Source organism: Vicia villosa, linkage group LG3 (assembly GCF_029867415.1).
Source record: "Vicia villosa cultivar HV-30 ecotype Madison, WI linkage group LG3, Vvil1.0, whole genome shotgun sequence".
Lineage (NCBI taxonomy): Eukaryota > Viridiplantae > Streptophyta > Magnoliopsida > Fabales > Fabaceae > Vicia > Vicia villosa.
In genome coordinates, this window is record NC_081182.1 from 195,301,914 (window position 1) to 195,328,572 (window position 26,659).

At 34.5% G+C, this 26,659-nt stretch overlaps 1 protein-coding gene and 1 non-coding gene across 2 annotated transcripts; one reads left to right on the forward strand and one right to left on the reverse strand.

Moving 5' to 3' along the window:
- Positions 1 to 8,630: 8,630 nt before the first annotated feature.
- LOC131657077 (putative disease resistance RPP13-like protein 1) lies at positions 8,631 to 12,969 on the reverse strand. The gene is made up of 2 exons (XM_058926581.1): positions 9,042 to 12,969; positions 8,631 to 8,882 (listed from the first exon to the last, which is right to left on the reverse strand). Exon 1 carries the CDS (start codon positions 12,897 to 12,899, stop codon positions 9,093 to 9,095), a length of 3,807 nt encoding a protein of 1,268 aa, XP_058782564.1. The 5' UTR covers positions 12,900 to 12,969; the 3' UTR covers positions 8,631 to 8,882; positions 9,042 to 9,092.
- Positions 12,970 to 14,497: 1,528 nt separating this feature from the next.
- On the forward strand, positions 14,498 to 14,568 carry TRNAG-GCC (transfer RNA glycine (anticodon GCC)). Its single transcript has one exon. It is a non-coding gene; the product is annotated as a tRNA-Gly (tRNA).
- The last annotated feature ends 12,091 nt before the right edge of the window (positions 14,569 to 26,659 follow it).

Consider the following 26,659-nt stretch of genomic DNA (forward strand, 5'->3'; position numbering starts at 1 on the left):
TGTAAGAAAATGGTTACAAAAATCACTTTAAAAATCAACTGTACTTTTATATAGTGAAACTTGTTCATTTGGATTCAAAATCACAAAGTACAGTCAAAAAGTTGTAAGTTTAAGAGTACGCCTGAGAGGGGGTGAATGAGTTTGGAAATGTGTTTCTTTCTTTTCTGGTTCAGATTTGTGATGAAAGCGATAAATGCGGAAAAGTAAAGAACACAAAGATGTATCCTGATTCCCCTCACAATCCGATAGTACTCCAGTCCCCAAAATATATTTGTGACTTACACAAGAGATTTTACTATAGTTTGTGACTTACACAAGACAAACCAAACACCAAGAACAATCCTCTTGGATTTTCACTAAGTACACTAAGAGAACAATCCTCCCTTAATGATTCCCTTGTTTCTAACAATACTCTTGGATTTAATAACTTGATTATGAGAACAATCCTCTCACTAATCAAAAACCCTTGCTTCCAACAATCTTGGATAGTAAGTCAATAATAACAAAATATATTTGAGTAGAAATGTTGATGAACATGTATCAATCACTAGGATTGATCTTCTCTTTCAAGCAAGACAATTTACAATGATATAATAGTGCTCAAGTGTTTATGTATGAATGAGAAACTTTTCTAACAATGTGCAGAAAAAGATTCAATGAAAGTTCAAGTATAAAACACTTGTATGAAAATATATGATCAAAAAGAAAGTAAAGAACACAAAGATGTATCCTGATTCCCCTTACAATCCGATAGTACTCCAGCCCCCTTTCAAACACGAAAGAGATTTTACTATAGTTTGTGACTTACACAAGACAAACCAAACACCAAGAACAATCCTCTTGGATTTTCACTAAGTACACTAAGAGAACAATCCTCCCTTAATGACTCTCCCTTGTTTCCAACAATACTCTTGGATTTAATAACTTGATTATGAGAACAATCCTCTCACTAATCAAAAACCCTTGCTTCCAACAATCTTGGATAGCAAGTCAATAATAACAAAATATATTTGAGTAGAAATGTTGATGAACATGTATCAATCACTAGGATTGGTCTTCTCTTTCAAGCAAGACAATTTACAATGATATAATAGTGCTCAAGTGTTTATGTATGAATGAGAAACTTTTCTAACAATGTGCAGAAAAAGTTTCAATGAAAGTTCAAGTATAAAACACTTGTATGAAAATATATGATCAAAAAGATGGTAAATTGTAATGAAAGAGGTGAGATTCAAATTTGAAAATATAGGATATATATAGTGTCTTAACACCCATAGGAATGAGTATAATATAGTCAAAATATGCAAAGTTTGATGGACATAAAATGGTTCACGTTCAGATTTGAAACATACTGTTTTTTTGACTCTGGTACGCTAGAAATTGATTTACCATTATAGGAAATCGGTTTCCCTGAAGCGTTGTGTCTAGAAATTCAAAAACTGACACTGGAAATCGATTTACCCATATAGGAAATCGATTTCCATGTTAAAAAAATAGTTCAGGAAATCTGTTTCCAAATACAGGAAATTTGTTTCCTGACAACAAATAACTCTGATTTGAAATTTAGGAAAAGCTTGATATTTAACCAAAAGGACCATGCATGCAACTAAATATTTAGGAGAATATTGAGCATTACGTTATCAATATAAATTGCATGCTTATACCTCAATAAATCAAGATCAATGTTATTCTTCAAAATATAATTCTTGAATTATTTGATGCTAGCTTTCACACATGATGAATTTTGAGTGCTTGATTTGATTAAATGCACTTGAGGTTTTTTCCATACTTTTGCCATGATAATTTGATTATTAATTTGTCTTCATCAAAACAAAATAGATGGAGAGTCTTGACTTCACAAAAGCTACTACAATATTTTTATGAAGAAAGAAAAACTTCTTTCTACATCATAGATTTAAACATTACAAAGTCTCTAATAAAACTTAGGAAGAAGTTTCTTTAGCATCTTTTTAATCACTGGGTGAATTTCTTTAGCAGCTTGGGAAAACTCTTCTCCTTCTTCTGGAAATTTGTTCAAATCAAATTCATATTCAACCTCTTCATTTAAATCAAAATCAAATATTGGTCTTTCTCTATCTTCTTCATTGTTGTCCACTATTTCCTCTCTATTGTTATTCAACAAGTCTTCCATTGTTTCTTCTTCATTGTTGTCCAATGAGTCTTCCATTGTTTGTTCTCCATTGTTGTCATATGAGTCTTCTACTGTTTCTTCTCCATTATTGCCCAATAAATCCTCTATTGATTTTTCTTCATTCTTTCCCAATGAATCTTCCATTGTTTCTTCTTTCATGAAATTTTTTGTTTTCTACATTAGTAAGATGAATAGCTCTTTCTAAAGAACTCACATTTAAAGAGAGAGAAAAAATTAAAACTCTTCCATAATTCTTTTTGAGAAGTGAACCTTTTAAAATTTCATTGGGTGTAGCATGTAGCAATAAGCACGTTAAATCTTTTTCAGACATTGAAGTAAATATGACAAAATGCGTGGAGTAAAAAAATTCCATTGGGTGTAGCATGGAGCAATAATCACATTAAACCTAATTAAAAAAGCAAGGGTATGATTGACCTTATACTTGTAAAGTGACATTTAATTAGAAACAACTTTTTTTTTGCAAAAGTGCCAATCATAAAGGAACTGAGGGAGTATTATATATTTAAAGACTAAATGAATTTTTTGGTAACTTACAAAAAAAATTCTATTCTTTTTAAATTAGCATCAAAATTTAAAAAATTTTAAAAAATTATACTTAAATAAATTAAATTTTTGGTAATAAAGATATATTTATAAATAAAATATAGTTTATTATTGATAAAAAATTGTGTACAACTAATAACAAAAACATATTATAATATTACTATAACTTTATTTGTAAATTATAAGTAACTATAAAATGTTAATTTTTATCCCGTGCCTCGCATGGGTAGATATACTAGAAATATTATATTTTACAAACAAAAATAGAAGATTAATATTCCATATATGAGTGATACATATTTTTCAAAATAAAATAAAAAATTCAAAATGTTGCATTGAAAAGTCTGCATAGATCTATGTATTTAGAAAAATAATGAGTAGCATTGGAAAATAGATTAATGCAGTAGTGGTTACATTGGAAAGACTCACTTGAAGAGTAAATACAGTCCCTCTCCTCTTCAATTCTTGTGCTGAATCTGCATAAATTATAAAAATAAAAATAAATAAGAACAAAAGAAGGGGAAAATCATAACAGAAAATGTAGATCTCTTATAAAAAAATATATATCTTCAAAAATCAGAAAAAATAATTTATGAGTATGGATCTTTCATATGCCTCTTTTTTTTTGCCTTGAATATTTTGCTTGTAAACTTTCTTATGCATCTTTTCACTTTCATGCCTCATTGTTGTGAATTCAATACCAATAACAAAGTATAAAACAAGGAAAGAATAAAGAACAATGAAGAAGAAGAACACAAGAATTGGTTATAACTGCTATTCTTTTACTTTATATTGGAAAACAAGATTACAAGTTTACAAGAATAACAAATAACCTCTCTCACCCTAAATTAGAATTTGCAGTATGCAATAATGAGAGACTAGTATACTATTTATAATAAAAACCTAACATACTAACTAATGAGCTTTTTCCACAAGGCTCATTACACAAACTAACTTAATAAAAAGCTAACTTAACAAATTAGGGTTTAAACACTAAAACCTAATTTAACATGCTAACAACCCTAGCATCTTCAACACCAGCATGTGAACAACCTTCAACTTCATGCTTAATCCTTTGTACCAAGAAGCTACCCTTCGACCATACTAGAGTTCGATCCAATATCTCACAAATCTCCATATTGGATATAACTCTACAAATCGGCAATGACTAGGTGATCATATCAGCAGCATTATGATCTGTCGAAACCTTTAGCACTTGGACTTCTCCATGCTTGATTACTCCTCTGACGAAATGCAACCTTACATCAATGTGCTTAGTTCACTCATGATATGCTGAGTTCTTCGACAGGTGTATTGCACTTTGAATATCACATTTAATAGTGATACCTCGACCTTGATGTTTCAACTCTTTTGCAAAACCTTCAAGCCATAATGCTTCTTTCACAACTTCAGTTAAGGCGATATACTCCACTTCAGTGGTTGATAGAGCAACAAACTTCTGAAGTGTTGCTTTCCAACTGATTGCAGTGCCAAACATAGTGAAAACATATATAGAAATAGATTTTATGTAATCCATACAACTTGTATAATTAGAGTTGACATATCCTTCGATTACTGCTTTACTATCTTCACCCAAGGCTCCACCATAAATTAGGATCCTGTTCAGAGACCCATTTATGTACCTTAAAATCCACTTCAATGCTTGCTAGTGAGTCTTTCTAGGATTCGCCATGTACTTGCTTACAAGATTTACTGCATATGCTATGTCGGGTCTAGTACAAACCATAACATACATCAAAGAACCAACTATATTAGCATATGGGATGCTATTCATATAGTCTCTTTTGACATTAGTACCGGGACATTGATCTATACTTAGCTTGAATTGAGGGTTTGTCGGAGTCACAACTGGCTTCGAATTTGACATACCAAATTTTTCGAGAATCTTTCGTATATATGCCTCTTGAGATACACATAACTTCGACTTCTTTCTATCTCTTCGAATGTCAATTCCAAGAATCCTGGAAGCAGCTCCCAAATCTTTCATATCGAACTCCTTATTGAGTTCAGCCGTCACCCTCATTACATCTTCGACATTGTTGCTTGCTATGAGAATATCATCCACATAAAACAACAAAATAACAAATGAATTACCAGGTCAAAATTGGAAGTACACGCAATGGTCGAACTAACTTCTAATGAAACTTATACGTGCCATGAACTTGTCGAATCTCCTATTTCAGTGTCGAGGAGATTGTTTCAGTCCCTATAAGGATCTCTTTAGTTTGCACACATAATCTTCCTCCCCCTTTTCGACATACCCTTCAAGTTGCCTCCTCGGGATCGTTTCATCTAGATCACCATACAAGAACGCAGTCTTCACATCCATATGTTTCAGTTCAAGGTCGAACTGTGCCACCATGGCAAGCAACATTTGAATGGACCTATGCTTCACAACAGGAGAAAACAAATCATTGAAGTTGACACCTTCTTTCTGAGTGAAACCCCTTACGACCAACCATGCCTTGTATCTTTTCAACGTCACTACTTTGATTCCTTCCTTAACTTTGAAAATCCATTTACAACTGACTAGCCTTGCCCCAACAGGTTTCTTGATCAGTTCCCAAGTATGATTATCATGAAGAGATTTTATCTCATCATCCATGGCCTTCAGCCATTTAGTCTTATTTCGACTCCTCATAACTTCCTTATAATCTCTAGGTTCATCATCAAGAACCTCACTGACAGAGATTAATGTATAAGCTATAAGATCTGCATATCCAAGTCTCTGAGGTGGCTTGATGACTCTTCTCGACCTGTCTCTCGACAATAGGTAGTCATTGACAGTTTCCTCAACTTCCCCGACATCTTCTTCGACTTCATCAGGGATATGAAATTCAACATCAACTTGCCCCACCTCAACAGGAATCTCTACCTGTTCCAGCTCTTCTGCACTTCGACCAACATCATCATCAGTTTTCTTGAAAGCCATCTCAGCTTCATTGAAAACTACATCTTGACTAGTGATACACCTCCTGTGATCTGGCTCTAGACACCATAGCCTATAAGCTTTGACTCCTTCAAGACATCCCATGAACATGCATTTCAGAGCTCTAGGTTCGACCTTGTCTTGCCTAATGTGAGCATAGGCTATGCAGCCAAATACTCTCAGTTTGTCAAGATCTGGTGGATGTCCCGACCAAACTTTTTCAAGTGTCTTCATATCTAACGCTCTCGAAGGACATTCGTTTATCAGATATGTTGCTGTCAAAATAGTCTCACCCCAGAACACCTTCTTTAACCCATCACTAGTCAAGATGCATCTGACTCTCTCCCAAATAGTTTGATTAAAAAAGAAGACATAAAAATAATAAAAAATTTATTTAATTATCAAATATTTTATCCCATTTATTACTAATTTAATAAATTTTTTATTTTACCGTAAATTAATATATTTATAAAATTATAAATAACAATTTAAATATCTTTCTAAAATTAATATTCTAGTATAAAATTAAAAGACCATTTTTCTAAATGAAATAATCATCTTAATATTTCGAATGAATAGTGTGGCACCAAAGTTATGTAGTGTAAAAAATGCTTGACAATAAAGTTTAAATAATATATTAAAATATAATATATTTTAAAATTTTCTTCAAATCTTTTTATCAAACATTATCATATGAAATCATTTACTTTGGACAGAAAATATATAATCCAAACCATATACACACGCAAACACAACCTTAATCTCTAACAAACTCATACATACATAAGCAAACAAACAAACCACACAAAAAATCTATAGCATCTTTCTGTTCTAACCTCAAATTCTCAAGTTCCGTATGTTAAACTCCAGAATTGCAAAGAGAGTGGGAACTTTATAATTAAAAGAATCATTCACCATTGAATTCACACATTTCAATATTAGGCCATTGGTAAGTTCCATATGTCACTATTCAAAACTTCAACCCACTCTTCAATATCTACTTTCGAACGCAATAGTCCTCCAACCGTTTTCACAGCTATTGGTAATCCTTCACACTTTCTTGCAATCTCCCTGCCAGCTGCTTCAAGCTTTTGGCATTGAATTTGGAGGGAATGATAGCTAATTTGGTTGATCAAATCTTCTGCATGGAAGACAACATCTTTCAAGACATCAAGCCATTGTTTGACAGAAGGAGTGTTGATCTGCTTCTCCTTTGCAACATCTAGCACAACTTTAAGAGTGAGTAATCTTAGTCTTAACTGTTTCAAGAGTGAGACATCGAGCTTGGTGTTTTTGATGCAATAAAGAAACTCTTTGGAAGAAAGTTTCTGAACTAAGGTCTGAACAGTTGCAGAGAGAAAAGCACTTCCTATCATAGTTGCAGCCATGTTGTATTAGCAAAAGTTCTGTTAGCTACAAGAAAAGAGTAAATACTCGTATGTGAATGGATATCACCTCTTTTTTGAATGGTTGGCAATGCATATAGTAAAGAGAGATTAAGATGTGAATAAATAGTACTCACGACAAGATTGTAAGAGGTATTGAAGATATTAGTGTGAAAATAATATGGCAAATGGAAAAAACATGTATAGTGACATAATGAAAGTAAATGTGAGATAGTTGGAATAGTATGAAAACAAGTTGCCACAATAATTCAAATATGGACAAATGAATTATGTTGAGTCACATGATGAGGCCCACTCCTTATTGACTCAAGAAGACCAAATGCAAGCCATGTTGATTCCAGGAAATTCGTATTTTCTAATGTGGAGTTAGGCTAGCAATATAAAAGATAACATTGATAAAACATATTAAATGCTAATTTTGAGAACAGATAATAACAAAATTCAAGCTTAGGAAGATTCTTCACATAGTGACAAGTCGAGCTTAGGAAGATATTTGAGAGACAATTTGTGTGTGACTGAAATGAGTATAGGCCATTGCAGAAAAGATTTACTATAATTGCACATGATTAAAATATAAAGCAATATTTACATGGTGAAGTCAAATAAATTATGCACTGCATTCATTAGAAGAAAAACAAGGTTCATAATTTTATAGATCAAAACATGGTAACAAAACAATGGTCATTATGCATCTTGCCAATATCCTAACAGAGCCAGACTCCACTTCTCCATGAGTATTTTCTCCCGATAAATCAAATCTTAAAGGTTTAAAGGGCTGACAAGTTGTTTTGATTAGAAACCGTTAACTTTATTCTTCTTATGACTTAAGTTAAAAGAGAGTTGACATCCCAAATATATTTTTAATTTTGGAACATGTATTGAAAATGTTCAATATATGATATGAATAAAAAGGTGAAAGCAGAATGAACATAATAGAAGAAATTAGTACTTGGGTTTTGTATTCCATGACAACAGCAACTGCAGAATCAAGGAACACGTTGTATCTTGAATGTGTTTTCTTTCCACAATCACACTTCAACAAAGAATTGTTGCAAAATAGATATAGTAACTTTGCAGGAAGTGAGTCCCATCATATTCCATTCCACAGAACTGCAATGATCACACAAACATAAACCAAACATAAATGATCATTTTTTTTCCTTACATGTATCAGGGGGAAAACTAAAATGGAATATCAGTTTATAAAGTTACATAACTTCTGAGAGTTAACATATATCATTAATAAAGAGTACAGATGCAAGTGAAATAGTATTAGTTTGAGTCATGGTTTTCTCAGTATGATAATCATAACTTCTGTATTTGTCATGAATTTGAAAGCAATAAAATTGAGAGATGCACAAAACTAACTGAATGCGTAGATAAAAATGAAACGGACATTTTCTTCTCTGAAATAACAACCTGTATCATTGAGTAAGAGCACAAGAACGGAATAACTACTAACTAGATTACATAATAGTATATAGTCATGTTCAAAGTAATACTCACTGTAGTATGATTCAAATGATACATTCAATAATACTGATACATTAATGTCTTCACATGGTTATTATTGCACATGGTTGAGATTGAAAGAAAACATATAAATATTTGTATGGTACATTAAGATAAAATTAACCACTGCATTCATCAGAAAATGTAAGTGCAACAGAATGATAAAACAGATAGATACACAATAGATTGCAGTGTCGGAGAAGAGGACAGACAATAACTTTCTTGAGCAATCAAATGTTGTTCTTCTATTCAGTCTTCTAGCAATCTATGTCAGCCACCCAATTGAGTTACTTGGACTCTGGAAATGGCAGAAAAATCTAATCAAGGATCTATTTGATTAAAAATCATTGCATGAAGAATTAAAAATCTCATTTGATTGCTGTGGAACTTGACAATATTAATGAACACAAGTATATATACCTTATAAAACAAATACAGTAAAAAGTAATATTCATACCTGAAACAGGAATGGAATTCTTCATTCTCTTAGCTTCTCAATGGCCATGACTCATATTGTGACTTGCTCATTTATTCTTATGACTGGGATGTGAGATATTTTGGACCAATGTTCCTTCCTTTTATACCTTTCTTCTAACAATGGGCAATTAGAAATGCACAGTACCTCAAGAGAGGTAGGAAGACTGTTTTCTGGGAATGACTTTAGTCTTGTACACTCATAAAAATCAAGTGATTTCAGCGAGGAGGGGAAGGCTTTTTCTGGCAATGATACAAGCCCTGGACAATCAGCAAAGAAAAGGAATTCTAGAGAGGAGAGGTGTCGAAGTCTATTTCCTTCTAAGCATTTCATTTCAGAGAGACCAACGATATATAAAGACACAAGGGAAATGGGCAACAACGGCTCTTTGAGCAATATGTTCACAATATCATCACCCATAATTTGCAATGATGAAAGAGCAGTGAGACATTGGAAACCCCACTCTGTTACCGGCTTTGTTATCCTCACAGAATCTACCACAATTGATTGTAAATTGGGAGGTAGGAAAACTCCTTCACATAATGATAAATTCAATTTTGGAAGATTGCGTAGAAATATCTTTTCAAGAGCGGTGAGGGTGCCCATCCGTTGAGGTAGTGATCTAAGTTCCTCGCAATCACGGACATGAAAAGATTGGAGGGTTGAAGAGCTACAGGAAGAAGTTTCTGAAATAAAAATAGATTCCAAACTGTTACAATCATAGATGGAAAAATTTTGGAGCATAGGAAAACAATTCAATGGGACGGAGGTAAGTGCATTGCAGTCTTCTAATGTAAGAGTCACAAGGGATGTGTAATTGCTCCACATTTCAGGAGGAAAGAATGCTAAGTTCTCACAATTTGTAATAGAAAGTGATTGCAAAGAAGTGGGTAAGCCATTCGTTGGAATCGTAGTGAGAGAACTAATACCATTGAGATCCAATTCTCGAAGAGAGGTGCTGTTTATAATCATTTTAGGTACAGATTTTAGCATATGACGGCTCCATATGTCTATTGTTTGCAGCAGACATGGAGAATCACTCTCGAGCAATGAGTATTGGTTCCTTTCAGTATTGCTTATTGAGTCTGAATCTTCCACAATACGAATCTTTTTTATTGAGGAGAGCCAATGTTGAGTAGGTGGTGTTGCCAAGAGATGATCACAATCATATATTTCAATCTCTTCTAAGGAAGGAAGATGACTAGGTAAATGTCCTTTCAATTTGGGACACCTTACTAACCTCAGAGTTTTGAGACGGGGAAAAGGAAACATGTTGTCTGGAAAAGGACACCACTCCTTCCAATTTCCCATGGACGAAAATTCCAAATTCTCAAGGGATTGAAATGGTTGGAACGAAGAATTGGAACCTCCTGCTGCCATGCCATAGAACTCTTGCCCAATTGCCACAATAGATGTCATTCTAATAATCTGCAAATCCTTGAGAGAAGGTAGCTGCCCTAGTGATGGAAGTGTCATGCAATTCACACAAGTACTAATGCTGAGAGACACCATGTTAGAAAACGAAGGATCTCCAAACCAACTTGGAAAACTTGTCCCACCATATGATCCAATGCTCAGTTTTTCTAGGTTTGTAGATGGTTCTAACATATCAAGCACATTTTTTTCATTAAGTGTGTCATCAGTTTCCTTGCCCCAATGTAGCGTCAGTTCATCAATATGTTCTTTGCTCTTCAAGTTGGTACCACTTACCTCCATGACATCATTGACATTTTGCAGGTTCTTGATGAGTAACTTTCCCCGTAGCTTAGGAAACTTCCCAAGCTCACTAACACTTAAACCAATATTTTCCTTGCCTACTACAAAAAGAGTTAGAGTTTGAAGGTTTTCTAGTTCAGCAATTTGCTTCGGCATCTCTATTATGCTTGTCATATCAATATAAAGATGACGCAAATTACTTAATTTTCCAACATTTTCAGGAAATTCTGTGAGTTTTGAGCAGCAAGATAAAATCAAGGTTTGCAAGTAGTAGAGGTTGCATATGGTGTCAGGCAAGCTTGCGATATTCGTGTAAGAGAGATCTAGATAGCGCAACTGCACTAAGTTGCCAATTGTAACGGGTAGCATGGTGATGTTTCTATATCTTGATAACGATAACACCCGCAACCTTCCAAATGTGGGTAGCAAATAATTGACCGTATTTCTTGATAAATTATATTCTAACCATCCAAAGTCAATGGCAAGGAAGCTTCTCAAGCGTTTGAATTTGTCGAAAGTCTTAAACTTCTTAAAAATATCATATGTTTCTTTATTATATGACAAGTGGCGAACATTTTCATAGCTCTTAGCACCAAATTCAAGTCTGTAACAACTTTTTTCAGATACGACTGTAGCTAAATCATTAACAAGGTCATGCAAGACAAATTTATGTCCTCTAGAATCATCATGCAATTGTTGAATCAACGATCTGGATAACAATTCAGTAAAACACTCATCACCTACTTCTTCCATAGTTTTTTTGTCATGAGAATGATCAAGGAAGCCTTCTGCCATCCACAACAAAACCAATTGCTTCCTATCAAGTGGATAGTCCTTTGGAAAAATAGAGCAATAGGAAAAACATCTTTTCAATTGAGAGGAAAGGTATTGATAACTCAGGCGCAATGCAGGCAGAATATTATCATCCTTTAAGTTCCATATGTCGTTGTTCAGAACTTCAATCCACTCTTCAGTATCTACTTTTGAACGCAACAGTCCTCCAAGTGATTTCGCAGCTATTGGCAATCCACCACACTTTTTTGCAATCTTCCTGCCAATTGGTTCTAGGTTTCGGCATTGAGTTTCAGAAAAGTCACCACTTCCAAATGCACGTTTGGAGAGTAAAGACCAAATGTCTTCTTCTGATAGAGGATCTAACTCAAAAATAGGAAATGTGCGTGCAGCATCTGCCACTTTTTTGTGGCGTGTTGTGATGATCACCCTGCTTCCATTTTTTCCATAAATCAACGGAGATACAAGTTCATCCCAATCAGAACAACTGTCATTCCATAAGTCATCCAACACAATGAAAAATCTCCTATCCCTTAATTTTTTCTTTAACTCAACTCGAAGTAAATCAAGATTGTCGGTTCCTGATGGTGTTTTAGTGACAGATTCAAGGAGAGTTTTGGTTACATTAAGGATATCAAAATCCTCTGATACACAAGCCCATGCTGTGAGATCAAAGTGGTTTTGAACTTTTTCATCATTACAAACAAGTTGTGCAAGTGTTGTTTTTCCGAGGCCTCCCATGCCTACAATTGCAACTATGCCCATATTAGTATTGCTTTCTGATAGCAACATGTTTATTACTTTCTCTAGGTCATCTTTCCTACCAACCATGACAGGTTCATCGAACATAGGATTTGAAGGTGTTCTATGAGAAACTCTGACACTTTTAGTTTGCAAACTAAGTATATCTTTATTATCAGCAAAAAGTTTGAGGGTTTCACACATATCTTTCATCTGGGAATTGATCTCTCCATAGATGTTTTTAAAAGGAGAAGAAAGGAAGTTCCAGACCTGATTAGTTTTGCTTGCACGTTGCGTGTTCTCCATCTTGCATCGAAGGGAATCATAGCTAATTTGGTTAAGCAGATCTTCAGCATCATAGACAGCATCTTTCAAGCCATCAAGCCAGTCTTTGACAGAAGGAGTGTTGATCTGCTTCTCCTCCGCAGCATCTAGCACAGGTTGAAGAGTGAGTAGTGTTAGCCTTAACTGTTTCAAGAGTGAGACATCGAGCTTGGTGCTTTTTATGTAATCAAGAAACTCTTTGGAAACAAGTTTATCAAGTAAGGTCTGAACAGTTGCAGAGAGGAAAGCACTTCCTATTGCAGCCATGTTGTATTATTAGCAAAAGTTTGAAGGAAATGAAGATCTGTTAGCTACGAGAAAAGAGCAAAGACTCTGTGTGTGAATGGGTAGCACCTCTTCTTTGAGTGGTTGGCAATGCATAAAGTATGAAAACAAGTTGCAGCAATAATTCAAATATGGACAAATAAATTATGTTGAGTCACAAGATGAGGCCCACTTTTGTTGACTAAACTCCTCGGATGAGTCAAGAAAACCAAATGCAAGCCATGGTGATTCCAGGAAATTGGAGTTAGGCTTGCAATATAAAAGATAACATTGATTTCATGCAATTAATAACCAATCAGAGCCTAATAAAATAAATCAATTTAAAAAATATATATATAAGCAAAAAGATTTGTACTCGCATGCATATTATAATAAGCATTGGATACCTAACAGCAAGTTTCATCTTTGATAAAATCTGGTGAGTTGATAAAATCTGATGAATAGTGCAGACTGTGCTTAAAAATAATACAAACTTATTACTTATTTTAGTCTTTGTTCAAAACGTATTAAATGCTACTTTTGAGAACAACAGATAATAAGAAAATTCATATGATTAAGTAACAGAGGAAATATAAACTGGCTTGGACGACTGCACAGGCTTATAGAATATTATCGATGCATTGAATATCATATAAGTCAGAAATAACTTCTAATATGGAGCATCAAAATTAGAGGCAAATATACCTCAATTTCACAGGATGAGGGATGCTTGAATAGAAAGTCACAAAATAGCACATGACAAAGAAAATCTTGATTTGGATGGTGGAATGGTGAGCGAAGATGATTTGAACAAAGGTCGAGAGACAGCACTGTTAAGTTATTGTAGTGCGATGACGATGAGTGACCGCGAAGGGAGAGTGAATCCGTGCATGCTCCACGATGGCCTTATCATTGACATACCTTTGATGTTTGATATGTAGATGTAAGGTTCAAGAATCAGTCTTTTTTTCCATAAAAGTCATGAGTTTTTGTCCTAAATTGTTAGATGTTGATAGGCACAAGGGTGATAAGAAGCAACATGTTAACAATATTATCATTAACGATCAATTCTCAAGCTTGAAATAGTAGTGAGCCTTTCGAGATTCAGTTATAGGATGCATAGTTATTTTCATCGATCTAAAATAAATTGATTGTAATTTTGGAGCAGGGAAAGATTCTACACATAGTGACAACTCAAATATATTTTTAATTTAGGAACATGTATTGAAAATGTTCAACCATATGATATGAATAAAAAGGTGAAACCAGAATGAACAATTATAGAAGAAATTAGTACTTGGGTTTTGTATTCCATCACAACAGCAACAGCGGAATCAAGGAACACATTGTATCTTGAATGTGTTTTCTTCCAACAATCACACTACAAGAAAGAATTGTTGCCATAACTTCTGAGAGTTAACATGTATCATTGATAAAGAGTACATATGCAAGTTTGAGTCATGGTTTTCTCAGTATGATAATCATTGCATGAAAATAAAAAAATGTCATAGATCACTGTGGAACTTGATCATAGTAAGGATCTCTTAGATTGTGCATACAACGAACCATACATCTTATAATTTGAAAACAGTTAACATCAAGCACCAGTGGTCTAGTGGTAGAATAGTACCCTGCCACGGTACAGACCCGGGTTCGATTCCCGGCTGGTGCAAATATGAAGGGTGCTGTGATGATAATATTTGTGGTGTTTGGTAACATCAACTTTCCTATCTTGGGATGAAAAATGGGTCTGAGCTCCTTTATTTAACATTTACTCCGCAGGTCTTTGAGAGAAGGTAATAGTCCAACAATATGCATTGGCATCTCCATTATCAAGGTGATGTTAATTAATTAGCTTTCCAATATGTATCAGTAATTCAACGATATTCCCGCAGTCGCACAAAATGAAGGTTTGCAAATAGTAAATGTCACATATTGTGTCAGTAAATATTTGAACTCAAAAGCCCTATTGGAAATGTCAAATGTGGCACACTTTTTTGTAATATTCTTCCCAATTGCTTCTAGGTTTGGGCCACTAGTTCCAAATTGAACTCAACTTACAGTTTTCAAACCAAGAATGTGTATAAGTTGTAATTCCAATTTGAACTCAAAATAGTCTTCTTCTCCACCTTGCATTTCTCACAACTGTAACCGACTAGCAAATTTTCAGCAGCAGAGATTGTTTGAATTTGGGATTGAAAAACTAGTTCAATTCAACATCATCAAGAACCGACTGAAGAGTGAAGAGTATCTTCAACACTGTTGTTATGTAATCGGTGAATCAACACTTTTATTCATTTTATTTGTTTCAAAAAAAATTTTAGTTTCAATATGTTCAATATGTTCTCCTAAATTTATTTATTTTATTTCTCACTCATCTCATCTATCATATAAGAACATATTTTCCCAATAATACTATTAGAGAATTTCTTATTGCACGAGAACAATATCCTATGAAATTTCAAAAATGACCTGGAAAATCGGAAATGTATTTCCAGTACGCATCATTTTTGTTAAATTTTAGTTAGTTCCGAAGATACATTAACTATTAGCAAATACAATTTTTGCAAGTTACAAATTAATCAATTGCAATAAATTTTGAATACAATCAGTCACCAAAATCAAAGGGAATCTACTATCAAACCTTTACTAATCAATTGGCCAAACATCTCAACAGGGCCGGCCCTGTGCATGTGCAGGAAGTGCTACAGCACAGGACCCCAGATTTTAGGGGCCCCAAAATTTTAAAAGGTCCAATTTTTTTCCATAAATATTAATTGAAATAAATAAAATGTTATGATAAAAATTCAATAAATCAAAAAATAATATAATAAAAACTCAATACATACAAAAATTGAGATATATCAAAATTCAAAATAATTTTAATTAAATATATTATTGATTAATACATAAATATAATTTTTATGTGTTTTTTTTAATTATTATAATTGTATTTATATTTTAAATTTGGGCCCATTTTCAAAATTAGATCGGGGCCTCTGCGTTGATTGGGTCGGCCCTGCATCTCAATATACCCTTTTCTCAACATTTTATTACACACACAAAAGAGCAAATGATGTTATATTAAGTAACCGAGTTCTTAGGATAAACTTTAACACAGGATAAGCACATTTGACCACAGCCAAATTTCTATCATGTTTTAAATATGAAATTTCAATGTTGTTTGTTGTTCTATACATCAACATGCCTATAAAAGCCAACCACACACACAACTTTCTAACCTTATTCTCACTCTTTCTCTCTTCTCACAAACAAAAAAATATTTTTTCCTACTTCTCCTTCTTTAGGGTTGCAATTCCGGTTGCAGCACAGTAATAAATTTTCCAGCCTATCAGTCGAATTCTGAAACTACTGCTTTGATTAGCTCCGAATATTTTCCAGAAGTTCTGAAAAAAGTCGTAGATTCCTCAAAATCGCAAATTCCTCTTTTTTCTATTTTATTTGATTTAATTTCTATTTTCATATTTTCAAAAAAATCTAAAAAAATTTGTAGTTTAGTGTTCTTATTTTATTTGATTTATAATCCAGTTTTTATATATTTTTTTTATTTTATTTTAATCACTTTTCTATTTTTTCATTTGTTTTCTTAACCGTAACATTGCGTTGGTTTATGAACAGGTTTTCTATGGATTGACTACCCCAATTGTTTTTTTGGCCAAAAACCTTTTGGTATTTGGCCAAATCAAGGTTATTCATATTTGGCCAAAAATCTTATGGTATTTGGTCAAATCAAGGTTATTCTTAATTTTGTCCATAATTTAATTTTCTAAACCACAATTCTTTTCTTAGGTTATTATTAGTACTATTACTAATATTTTTTATTCTTATTATTATCTTATTTTTGCAGGTACCTTCTTTGGCCAAAGGGGAGTAGGTGTCAATTCTTCCCTACACTTATTTGTTTGCTTCATTGCCCTTGAAAACCTTGGTAAAATCTCTTTTTTTCAACCATTAACCCTAAAATATATATAATAGGTAGAAGATGTCCATTTTCATGAATTAGGATTAGGAGTTTATCACATAATTATTTTTAGGCTAATTAATTTATTTTTAGGCTAATTAATTTATTTTTAGGTTAGTTAGTTTATTTTTAGGCTAATAATTATTTTTAGGCTAATTAATTTATTTTTAGACTAATAATTATTTTAGGTTTATTAATTTTTAACCTCGTTTTCATTTTTAGGTTATAATTTATTTCGCCTTAAACTAATTTTAGGCTAACCTTTAAGATTTAGGATTTATCACCATGAACACCGTGTTTGCCTTCAAACATTGAATTTCTTTGCGATTCTCTTCTCACCTCATACTCCCTTGATTGTCGCATGCCTTTAATTTTAATTATCTATTTTATTTAAATTTCATGTTTTATTTAAATTATTTGCTTTTATTTTAATTTATTTTATTTAAATTATCTGCCTTTATTTAATTTTTGCTTTTATTTAATTTCTGCCTTTATTTAATTTTTGCTTTTATTTAATTTCTGCCTTTATTTTATGCTATTTATTTAATTATTTATTTTTCTGCCATTTAAATTCTAGAAAATGTGTATAAGTTTGCAAAAGGTTTTTTGTAATAGTTAGGTTTTATTTTCGCACTCCATTCTATCTCTATTATGTAACTGCCCCAAAGTCTTGTAATAGTTGTAGGTTTATTTTCTGCCTTTAAATTCTCGTATGATATAACTATTGTTTAACTGCATGGTTAGTAATCCTAGGGAGTGAAAACTATGAATTGAATGTAGAATCACTAACTTATACAAGATAAAATATCTGAATGTAACCACATGATTGTGCCACACACACACCTTTAGGGTTACTCCTCTTGTTGTCTTATTTTTGCCTGTTGCCTCTAATTATACTAAAAATAGTTAAGTCCCTCGGATGTAGGGATACCTTAGCTTGTTGCCTTCGATTCAAAATCACCATGTCCCTCCGATAAAAGATCATGGTCCCTTCGAGTTGCTTACGATAAATACGATCTCGTCCCTCAATTAAATGGTGATAGTCCCTTCGATTGCTAAGGTATCCTTACTGTTGCTGATATCATCCTTATCCTTAGAAGTACCTTTGGGGAAGGGTAGTTACCTAGTCAAACTCCATGCAAGCCTTTAAACCTAAGGACATTTGCGTGACTTGCTTGTGTGTGCTACTAACCCTTCTATTTCCTTGCAGGATTTGCTTGTAGGACATTTCGTCCTTATTACCTTATGCTTTACTTAATGCATTGCATCTGCATGACATCATGGCATCATAACATTGCATGTTAACCAACCCTTTCAAGGATCTTAGGAATTTAGGGCGCATAATTTCAGGTGCCCTTGTCAAAGGACTAAATTCTCATCAAGGGGCAAGAGGATTTATTTTCCTCTGGCCATATATCTTCCAATGCAGAGACTCTACACCTATCAAGGGGCAAGAGGATTTATTTTCCTCTTGCCGTATGCCTTCCAGTTCAGAGACATCATACCTATCAAGGGGCAAGAGGATTTATTTTCCTCTAACCATGTACCTTCAAATTCAGAGATATCCCGAATCAGAGGCTATGACCCACTCGATATGGTGAGCTTGATTCCCATAGAAGAACATCCAAGAATCAGAATTCTTCAAACAAAGATGCGATCAAATCATTTTCTGATGTTGCTAACTAAAATCCTAAAGATCCTTGAAAACACTGCATTTGCATTCATAACATTGCATAGCAGGTTTCTCACAACAGGTATCTCATCCTCTCTTGTTGTTTACTTCAGCACAAATGGATTTCGAGCAATCAGTCAAACACCTTCAGGCTCAGAACATCCGATCCCAAACTTTGATTCTGAACTCAGCCAAGGGGCAAGAAAAACTGAAGGCACTCCTATTCCTGGGTACAATTACAATGCGAGATGTGCTTGTTATTCGAACAATCATGATCATAATACAAAGGATTGTGGACCATTGAAGCACATGATTCAAGACTTAATCAATGACAAGATCATCGATTACAATTCACCTGAGGAACCTCATATGGTTGATGCTGTGCACAACCAGAAAGGTCATAATGAACACAATCAGTTGGGGCAGTTCTGATCTCTACACCAGTTCCACAACAACAACGTAAGCCAGATGTACCTAAGAGTCAATTCACCAAGATCAATATGTCGTCGGCTCAAGCGTTACAACATCTGTTGAAGATCAAATTGATTACTCTGAGGGGTGCTCCTAAGAATTCTAACACCTCCACTCTTGGCTATAAACTCAACGCGAGGTGCACGTACCATTCCAACAGCCCTGGACATTACACAAACAATTGCTGGACATTGAAGAATAAGATTCAAGATCTGATCAATGACAGAGAAATCAAATTCAACCCTCCTGAAACTCCTGTGGTGATCACCTCTCCTATGCCTAGTCATGACAAGACTGATTGACGTCTAGACGGACGAACTTTTGAATCATTAGATCTACTTTCATTTGCAAGTTTCTTTTCTGTTTGTTTAAACATTTGACTCATGATAGACATTATTTGTTTTAATAATCATCATCAGTGCATTGCATATGTTTGTCTTGAATAAATTATTTCGCTATCACTCATTTTAAATTATGTCTTTACTTTGCATATGTTTTGCGATATTCAACTCCTGCTAAGTTGTAAGCCTCTTGAGGGAGGATGACGAAAACGATACCGCAACCTCATACAATATGCTTTTGAACAGACTATGTTGACGATGTACAGGCATTGTTTCAATTCCTAAACAGTGGAGATATAAGGATGTTAATCCCTCGTCAACCCCTTTGAGCCTAAGAAGTAGAAGTTTCTTTCTCATACAAATTAAACCCTTAATCACAACCTGGGGCAGGGTAGTTACTCAGTTAACTCAATTGTACTAGCTGTTGTTTATACAAATAATGATGGGTTCCCGCAACCAGTAAGTCATGCAGTCAATATCCACCAAAAAGAAAAAGCTGTTAAGTCAAAACCTACGAAGGAGACTTATCGAGAAGTCGAAACATCCCGCTGACTGTAATCACAAAATAAATAGTTCAGGCAAAAGTTAGGGATAACAAAAATCAAAGTAAAAAAAGAGGTCACTACAAATCCTCGACAAAAGCAAAAAGAATTACAAAGAAGGACGACTTACTGTCCAAATAAACTTCTGGTGCTTCAACCATCATCAAATGTCAATGTTACAACCTCAAGCTTTGCTAAGGCTTAAACGCAGAGTTAACTGAGCATAGGATCGAAGAACATCACGAAGATTGGGATGGGTATAAATAAATCTTTGAGCCATTATCCTTTGCTTCTTAAACCGTGAACCAAGCCACGTTACAACCCTTGAAAGTCCTAACTGAAGCGTGGTTAGTTCAAAAGCATACTGTCACCAAAAAGGTATCCTGACTACTTAAGGTTTGCCATAACTGCTAAGTTGATATCTTGTTTTTACAAAAATCACGTTTTATAGATGTAATACGGTGAACTGACTTTATTGAAATGTCGCGGTAAGCATGAGTCGCCACCGACTTTTATTTTATCCAAATTAAATGGAAAGGCTAAAAGAACAGGAAAAACCTTTTAAATAAAAACTGAGTTCGGGGGGTAATTATGCAAAGGGAAGGTGTAAGGCACCCTTTGCATCCATGGTTTTCCATGGGCTCTTAATTGCTTTGCTCTTTTGAAGGAAAAAAAAGTGTAGAAAAGAAATAAGACTTTAGCTTGTAAACAAGCGTAGCTTTTTGAAGGTTTATGAGAAAGAATATGAAAAGATTTTTAGAGCAAGGCAAAGCAATTAGGGGCAATTAAAATGTTCTTTTAGCCTTTTAGGGTGAAAGGGTCTATCCATGCCATAAGAGGGCAGGAAGCCTTTCATTTGGAGGTTGAAGGGTCATCGAGAGTTCGTTCACCATAAGACTGTCCCATACCATAGAGGGGCAGGTAGTCTAGGGGAAGAACCAGAATAGCCTTTCGTAGGCAGCCAGAGGATACCTCAGCCTTTTCGTAGGCAACTTCCGAGGGTGGAGGTCATATTGGTGTATCGAAGGCAGCATCATTAGGGTCTTATGACCTTTGCATAACAGAGGCAACATGGCTGAGGTATCCTCATAGTCGAGGGACATGGCTATTCTGCAAAAACACAAGGCAACAGGCAACAGGCAACAGGCAACAGAGAGGTTACCCCAAAAGTGTGCGTGTGTGCACCAATCACGTGATTTGATTCAGAAATTGATCTTATAATTAGTTATTCTAGGTTAATTACAGGCTTGCACTCTCTAGAATTACTAACCACAACAATTAACATTAACAATTAAAATAATAATGGGGAAAGGGAAAATGAAACCAGCGGGGGGAAAGGAAAAATGAAACCAGCAGGATAATAATGCTACAGGTCTAACACAAGTAATAATTAAGATCAGGGTTTAGGGTTACCGATATTCGAAGCTTTGGCATTTGGCAAACCCTGAAAGGTGGGAAAAATAAGAAGCAATAGTAGGGTGAGTGCATTATCGGTTCAGAGGCAAACATAACTAACACCAATCAAAAATAAAAAGATAAAAGAAATGAAAATAAATAGATAAACACTTAGCTTTGAATTTGATCTGGTATGGTTCGTAGTCGGGGGATATTTGAAAAGTCAACCTTGAAAAAGCCACAGGAAAAAAAAAGAAATAGTTTTAGTGTAGGGTTAATTCTCGTAATCCCTAATTCGGGCGAAAATTGAGTAGAATAACACAATTGATTTAATTAATTATTGGTTTTCAACCTAATTAATTAACTCGGCGAAAGTATGTTTTCGATTAAAAATAATTATACAAAAAATCATGTAAACACTAATTTATAAATTCAATAAGAAATACAAAATGATTATAGTAAAATAAAATAATAATAAGATAAAAAATGTTTTATGTAATAAAATATAAAAATATAGTTTAGTACATATATAAAAGGGATTAGAGTAAATAATTAACAAACTAAGAAAATAAGAGGGAATAAATAAATAACCAAAAAAAACAAATTTACAATAAAGAAATAAAACAAATGGAAAAGGACTTAGCTGCGATCCTGTGTGTTGAGGCTTCATGATGGTCTTTGGTGTATCTGCAGCCTCCTGGACGTAGGATTGTATTAATCTAGACCTAATGGCTGAGGCGCTGGATCCTGTATGATAGAGTCTTGGTGGTTCACCATGGAGTTGCATTGTTGAAGCCTTCAGATCGTGACTGGCAGAGATTTAACGGTGAGGATGAAGAGATGCACCGTAGGCGTGTTGACAGGGACGCATGGGATTTGTGAAACGTAAGTTGTAAAAGTAAATTGCACAGCCTGGGGTTCGAACCCAGGTCTCTCCAGTTTGCCAACATGCTCCTTGCCATTCATGCTATATTTGTTAGTTGATATGAGTATTCAACAAACATAATATAAAGAAACAAGTTAATAAAAAAAAAGAAGAAGCTTCGCGCCCCTACCCTTCGCTGTTCATCATCGTGTTCCCAAAGAAGTTGTACCTGCAGATTTCGGAAATAAACAAAAGGGCACTGCAAATGTGTTACGCAACCATGGGTCGATCGAAATTTATCCACTGAACACGATGGTACCCATTGTTTTGCCTAATTTTGGCTATTTAGAAAAGCCCCAATTCAAACCTTGGAACCCCGTCAATGGCGGATTCCCCATCTCTCAATGAAACTCAAAATTATCAATCCAAAAACATTCCATACAATCATACAAACTCAAAAACATAATCAAAAATCATTTATGAAGTGTAAATTGACATAATCGAATTGAATTTTTTCTTGACAAACCGTGGGATGGTGAGCGTGAATTCGCTTGCTCCGGTCATTGATAGGGATTGTATCACGCCCAGAAAGTGTCAGGGAATTGAATGAGATTGTTTGTTTGGCTTGAATCGACCTAGAACTTCAATCTCTGCCTCCCCCTTATACACGGTTTTTTTGAGTTTGAATAGAGCTCTCTTGCGGCCAATCTCCTTTTTTTCTGCGTATGAATGCCCTTGAATATATATGGAGAAGCCTCTAGGTCAATAAACTTGGACCAAATCTTGTTGATTTTGGATACTGGTAATTGATTGAAAATCAGATGCAAAATTTCCAATTTTGTTCAAGCCAATCTCTTTTGAATATTCTCACGTATCATGTGGCATTGTGAATCCATATAGACTTGATTAAATATTGGTAAAATGCCTCATATTACCTTTTCCATTTAATTATAATTTATTTAAATTTAATTTGATTTCTAAATGAATAAAAATCAATAATTAAATAAATAAAATCATAAAATAAAAAGAAGTTGATTTATGGGCCTTCTAGGATGTAAGATTGGGCTTCTTCTTTTTGTACCTAAAAATATTAGTAAGAGCAAATAAGTTATTCATTTAAGGAAAAAGGATAAAATATTAGTATAATGAGTTAAAGTGATTTAATAGTTTTAATTTAAAATTCAATTTAAATTAAAGTTGAATTAAATATTAAAACTATAAACCTCAATAATTACTGAAATAAAAATTAAAGCTATTAAATCGTGTAGTGGAATAAAAATGCGTAAAATGAACACATGCATGAATTTTTTTGGATTTTTTGTATAAATGCAAATTTATGTTAATGTCCCAATGGAAGTATGCAAATGATATAAAAACATAAACCAGTAGAAATAAAACTAGGAGGGCAAATTTTGGGGTATGACAGCTGCCCCTGTTCAATTTTCTTATATCTGAAGATGTAGACTGGTATGTGTGCCTGTCGAAATCTGAAGGTAGAAGGGGATTGAACACTAGAATACCCGAGAAATTTGCCCTCGCTGAAGTAAGGACTTTTGATGGAAATGGGCTTAAAGATGCCATCCGGGCATTGAGTGAAAATTTTATTAGAGATGGGCTTAAAGATGCCATCCATCTTGATATATTTGAGAGTCAGAATAGGTCGTACGTTAGACCGTTTCTGAAGAATAAACTTAGGTTAAGTCGTACGTTAGACCTGGTCTAGTTTGCATCGGCAAATGTCTGGAAAACCGTACGTTAGGTCGAAGAATGAGTCGTGCGTTTAGACTAATCCGAATTGCATCCGTAGATGTCTGGAAAACCGTGCGTTAGGCTGAAGGATAAGTTGTGCGTTAGACTAATCCGAATTGCATCCGTAGATGTCTGGAAAACCGTGTGTTAGGTTGAAGGATAAGTCGTGCGTTAGACTAATCCGAATTGCATTCGTAGATGTCTGGAGGGCCGTGCGTTAGGCTGAAGGATAAATCGTACGTTAGACTAATCCAAATTGCATCCATAAATGTTTGGAAAGCCGATCACGTCAGCACCGTTCGTAGTAGCTGAATTAGATCTTTGAATTATCTCTGAACTATCTCTGGAGAATATCCGGAACTAAGTATCAGAATTAAATCTCTGTCTTGATTATCTCTGAGCTATCTTTGGAAGATATCCAAAATTAAGTATCAGAACTAAATCTCTGTCTAGATTATCTCTGAACTATTTCTGGAGAATATCCGGAACTAAGTATCAGAATTAAATCTCTGTCTAAATTATCTCTGAACTATTTTTGGAGAATATCAGGAACTAAGTATCAGAATTAAATCTCTGTCTTGATTATCTCTGAACTATTTCTGGAGAATATCCGGAACTAAGTATCAGAATTAAATCTCTGTCTTGATTATCTCTGAACTATTCCTGGAGAATATCCGGAACTAAGTATCAGAATTAAATCTCTGTCTTGATTATCTCTGAGCTATCTTTGGAAGATATCCAAAAATAAGTATCAGAATTAAATCTCTGTCTTGATTATCTCTGAGCTATCTTTGGACGATATCCAAAATTAAGTGTCAGAACTAAATCTTTGTCTTGAATGAGCGTCAGAATTAAACCGTTGACTTGATTATCTCTGCACTATATCTAGAAGACAATGTTCATTTGATCGTAGAAATAGACTGAAAAAGGGACCTTAGTTTTATGCAATATCGTGATGCATGTATTGTAGTGTTTATTTTTGACATGAATGAGAGTGTTATGCATATGCAATGAGGCGTATGTATGAATGTATGAGCATGATTTATGCTATTTTGAAGTATCTTGATTGAGAAAATAAATCTCTAGGTCATTGCGACTCTGATGCCTGATCTTGTTTTGAAGATTCACAGCTGGGGATTTATGATTTTGCTTGGGGATGACCAGTAATTTGATGTACCCTGACTGGGGATAGGAGAGATGAATTAGACCATGTTGGAGGAGAGCAAAGTGTTGGAGAACTGGTAGTGTTGAAGATGTAGACTTTGTTGGGGAACCATGTCTTTGTCGGGACGAGAGCATTTTGAAGATATCTTTTTAATGATTACTCTGTGGGGATATGATCTTGTGAACCCGGCTCTGTGGGGAGACATGGGTGTCTTGAAAGTTGCCCCCAGTATTATAGTAACTACCATTCCTAGATTTGATTAGGACACACCACTGAATATTGATCAAGATGTCAAACTGGACTTGCATAGATTTTCCCCTGCTAGTAGGGATCTTGGAAAGATTCGCCTCGCGAGGACTTTATGAGATGTGTACTATGGGCGACATGCCCCTAGTACTTAGTATGATGCCCCTGACTGTTTTGGCATCTCTGAGAGATTCTCGGAATCTTGACCTGATTGCCCTAGATTGATCGGAAAATAATTTGAAATCCACTTGGGATGTATGCCTTTGACTGTTTGGTATTTGAGAGATTCTTGGAATCTTGACTCGATTGCCCCAGATTGATTGGGCAAAACGTGCTATGCCCCTTGTATACGTAGGAGACATTGCTTCTTTTGGAGTAATCTTTGTTAGTCGGGATAACTTTGAGTCATTAGTCATACCCTGTGCAGATTCTTTCTATTGCTAACATTTGAAATTATGTAGCAGAATATGTTTAATAATGAATTCATGAGATGCAATGCATACGTCTGTCTCGAGTTTTTGAAAAACATTAAAACAGGAGATGTAAAAGCGTGATATTTGTAAAAACGTGATGTTTGTAAAAACGTGATGTTTGTAAAACGAAATATCAACTCAGCATTTTTGGTAAACCTTAAGGAGTCAGGATACCTTTTGGTGACAGTATGCTTTCGAACTAACCATGCTTCAGTTAGGGCTTTCAAGGGTTGTAACGTGGCTTGGTTCACGGTTTAAGAAACAAAGGATAATGGCTCCAAATTTGATTGTACCCACCCCTCTTCGTGATGATCTTCAGTCCTAAGCTCAGTTAATTCAACTTATGCCTTCAGGTTCCAAGAGACTTTTGGATTTGCACCTTTGATAATGATGGTGGTTCACAAGCAAAGAGAACTTTTGAGATGGCAGTTACTTCTTCCTTTTGGTAGTCACAACATTGTGTTGTTCAGGAATTTATTGACTTCTCTTTTTCATCTTTTTGATATCCCTAACTTTTGCCTGAACTGTCTATTTTGAGCTTACAGTCAGCGGGATGCCTTGATTTTTTTCTAAGTCTTCTTTTTGATTTTTGACTTAGCAAGCTTTTCTTTGTATATATGTTTTTTCATTCATTCATTTTTTTGAAAGATATTGACTGCCTTGCTTAATGATTGATGAACCATTATTGGCTTTTGATTGACATCTCCAACACTTCTTTGATGTGTGCGGATGAACGCTTGTGATTGAAACCTTTGTTGAAAGGTGCACTGAATGATTCTCTTAAAATAGAATGCACAGCCAAATTAACTGAGAACTACCCTGCCCCAGGTTATGATCAAGGGTTTTAATTAATACAAGAAAG

Excerpts from the sequence above, each read along its gene's own strand:
- LOC131657077 (XM_058926581.1), bottom strand. The coding sequence starts at position 12,899 with ATGGCTGCAATAGGAAGTGCTTTCCTCTCTGCAACTGTTCAGACCTTA.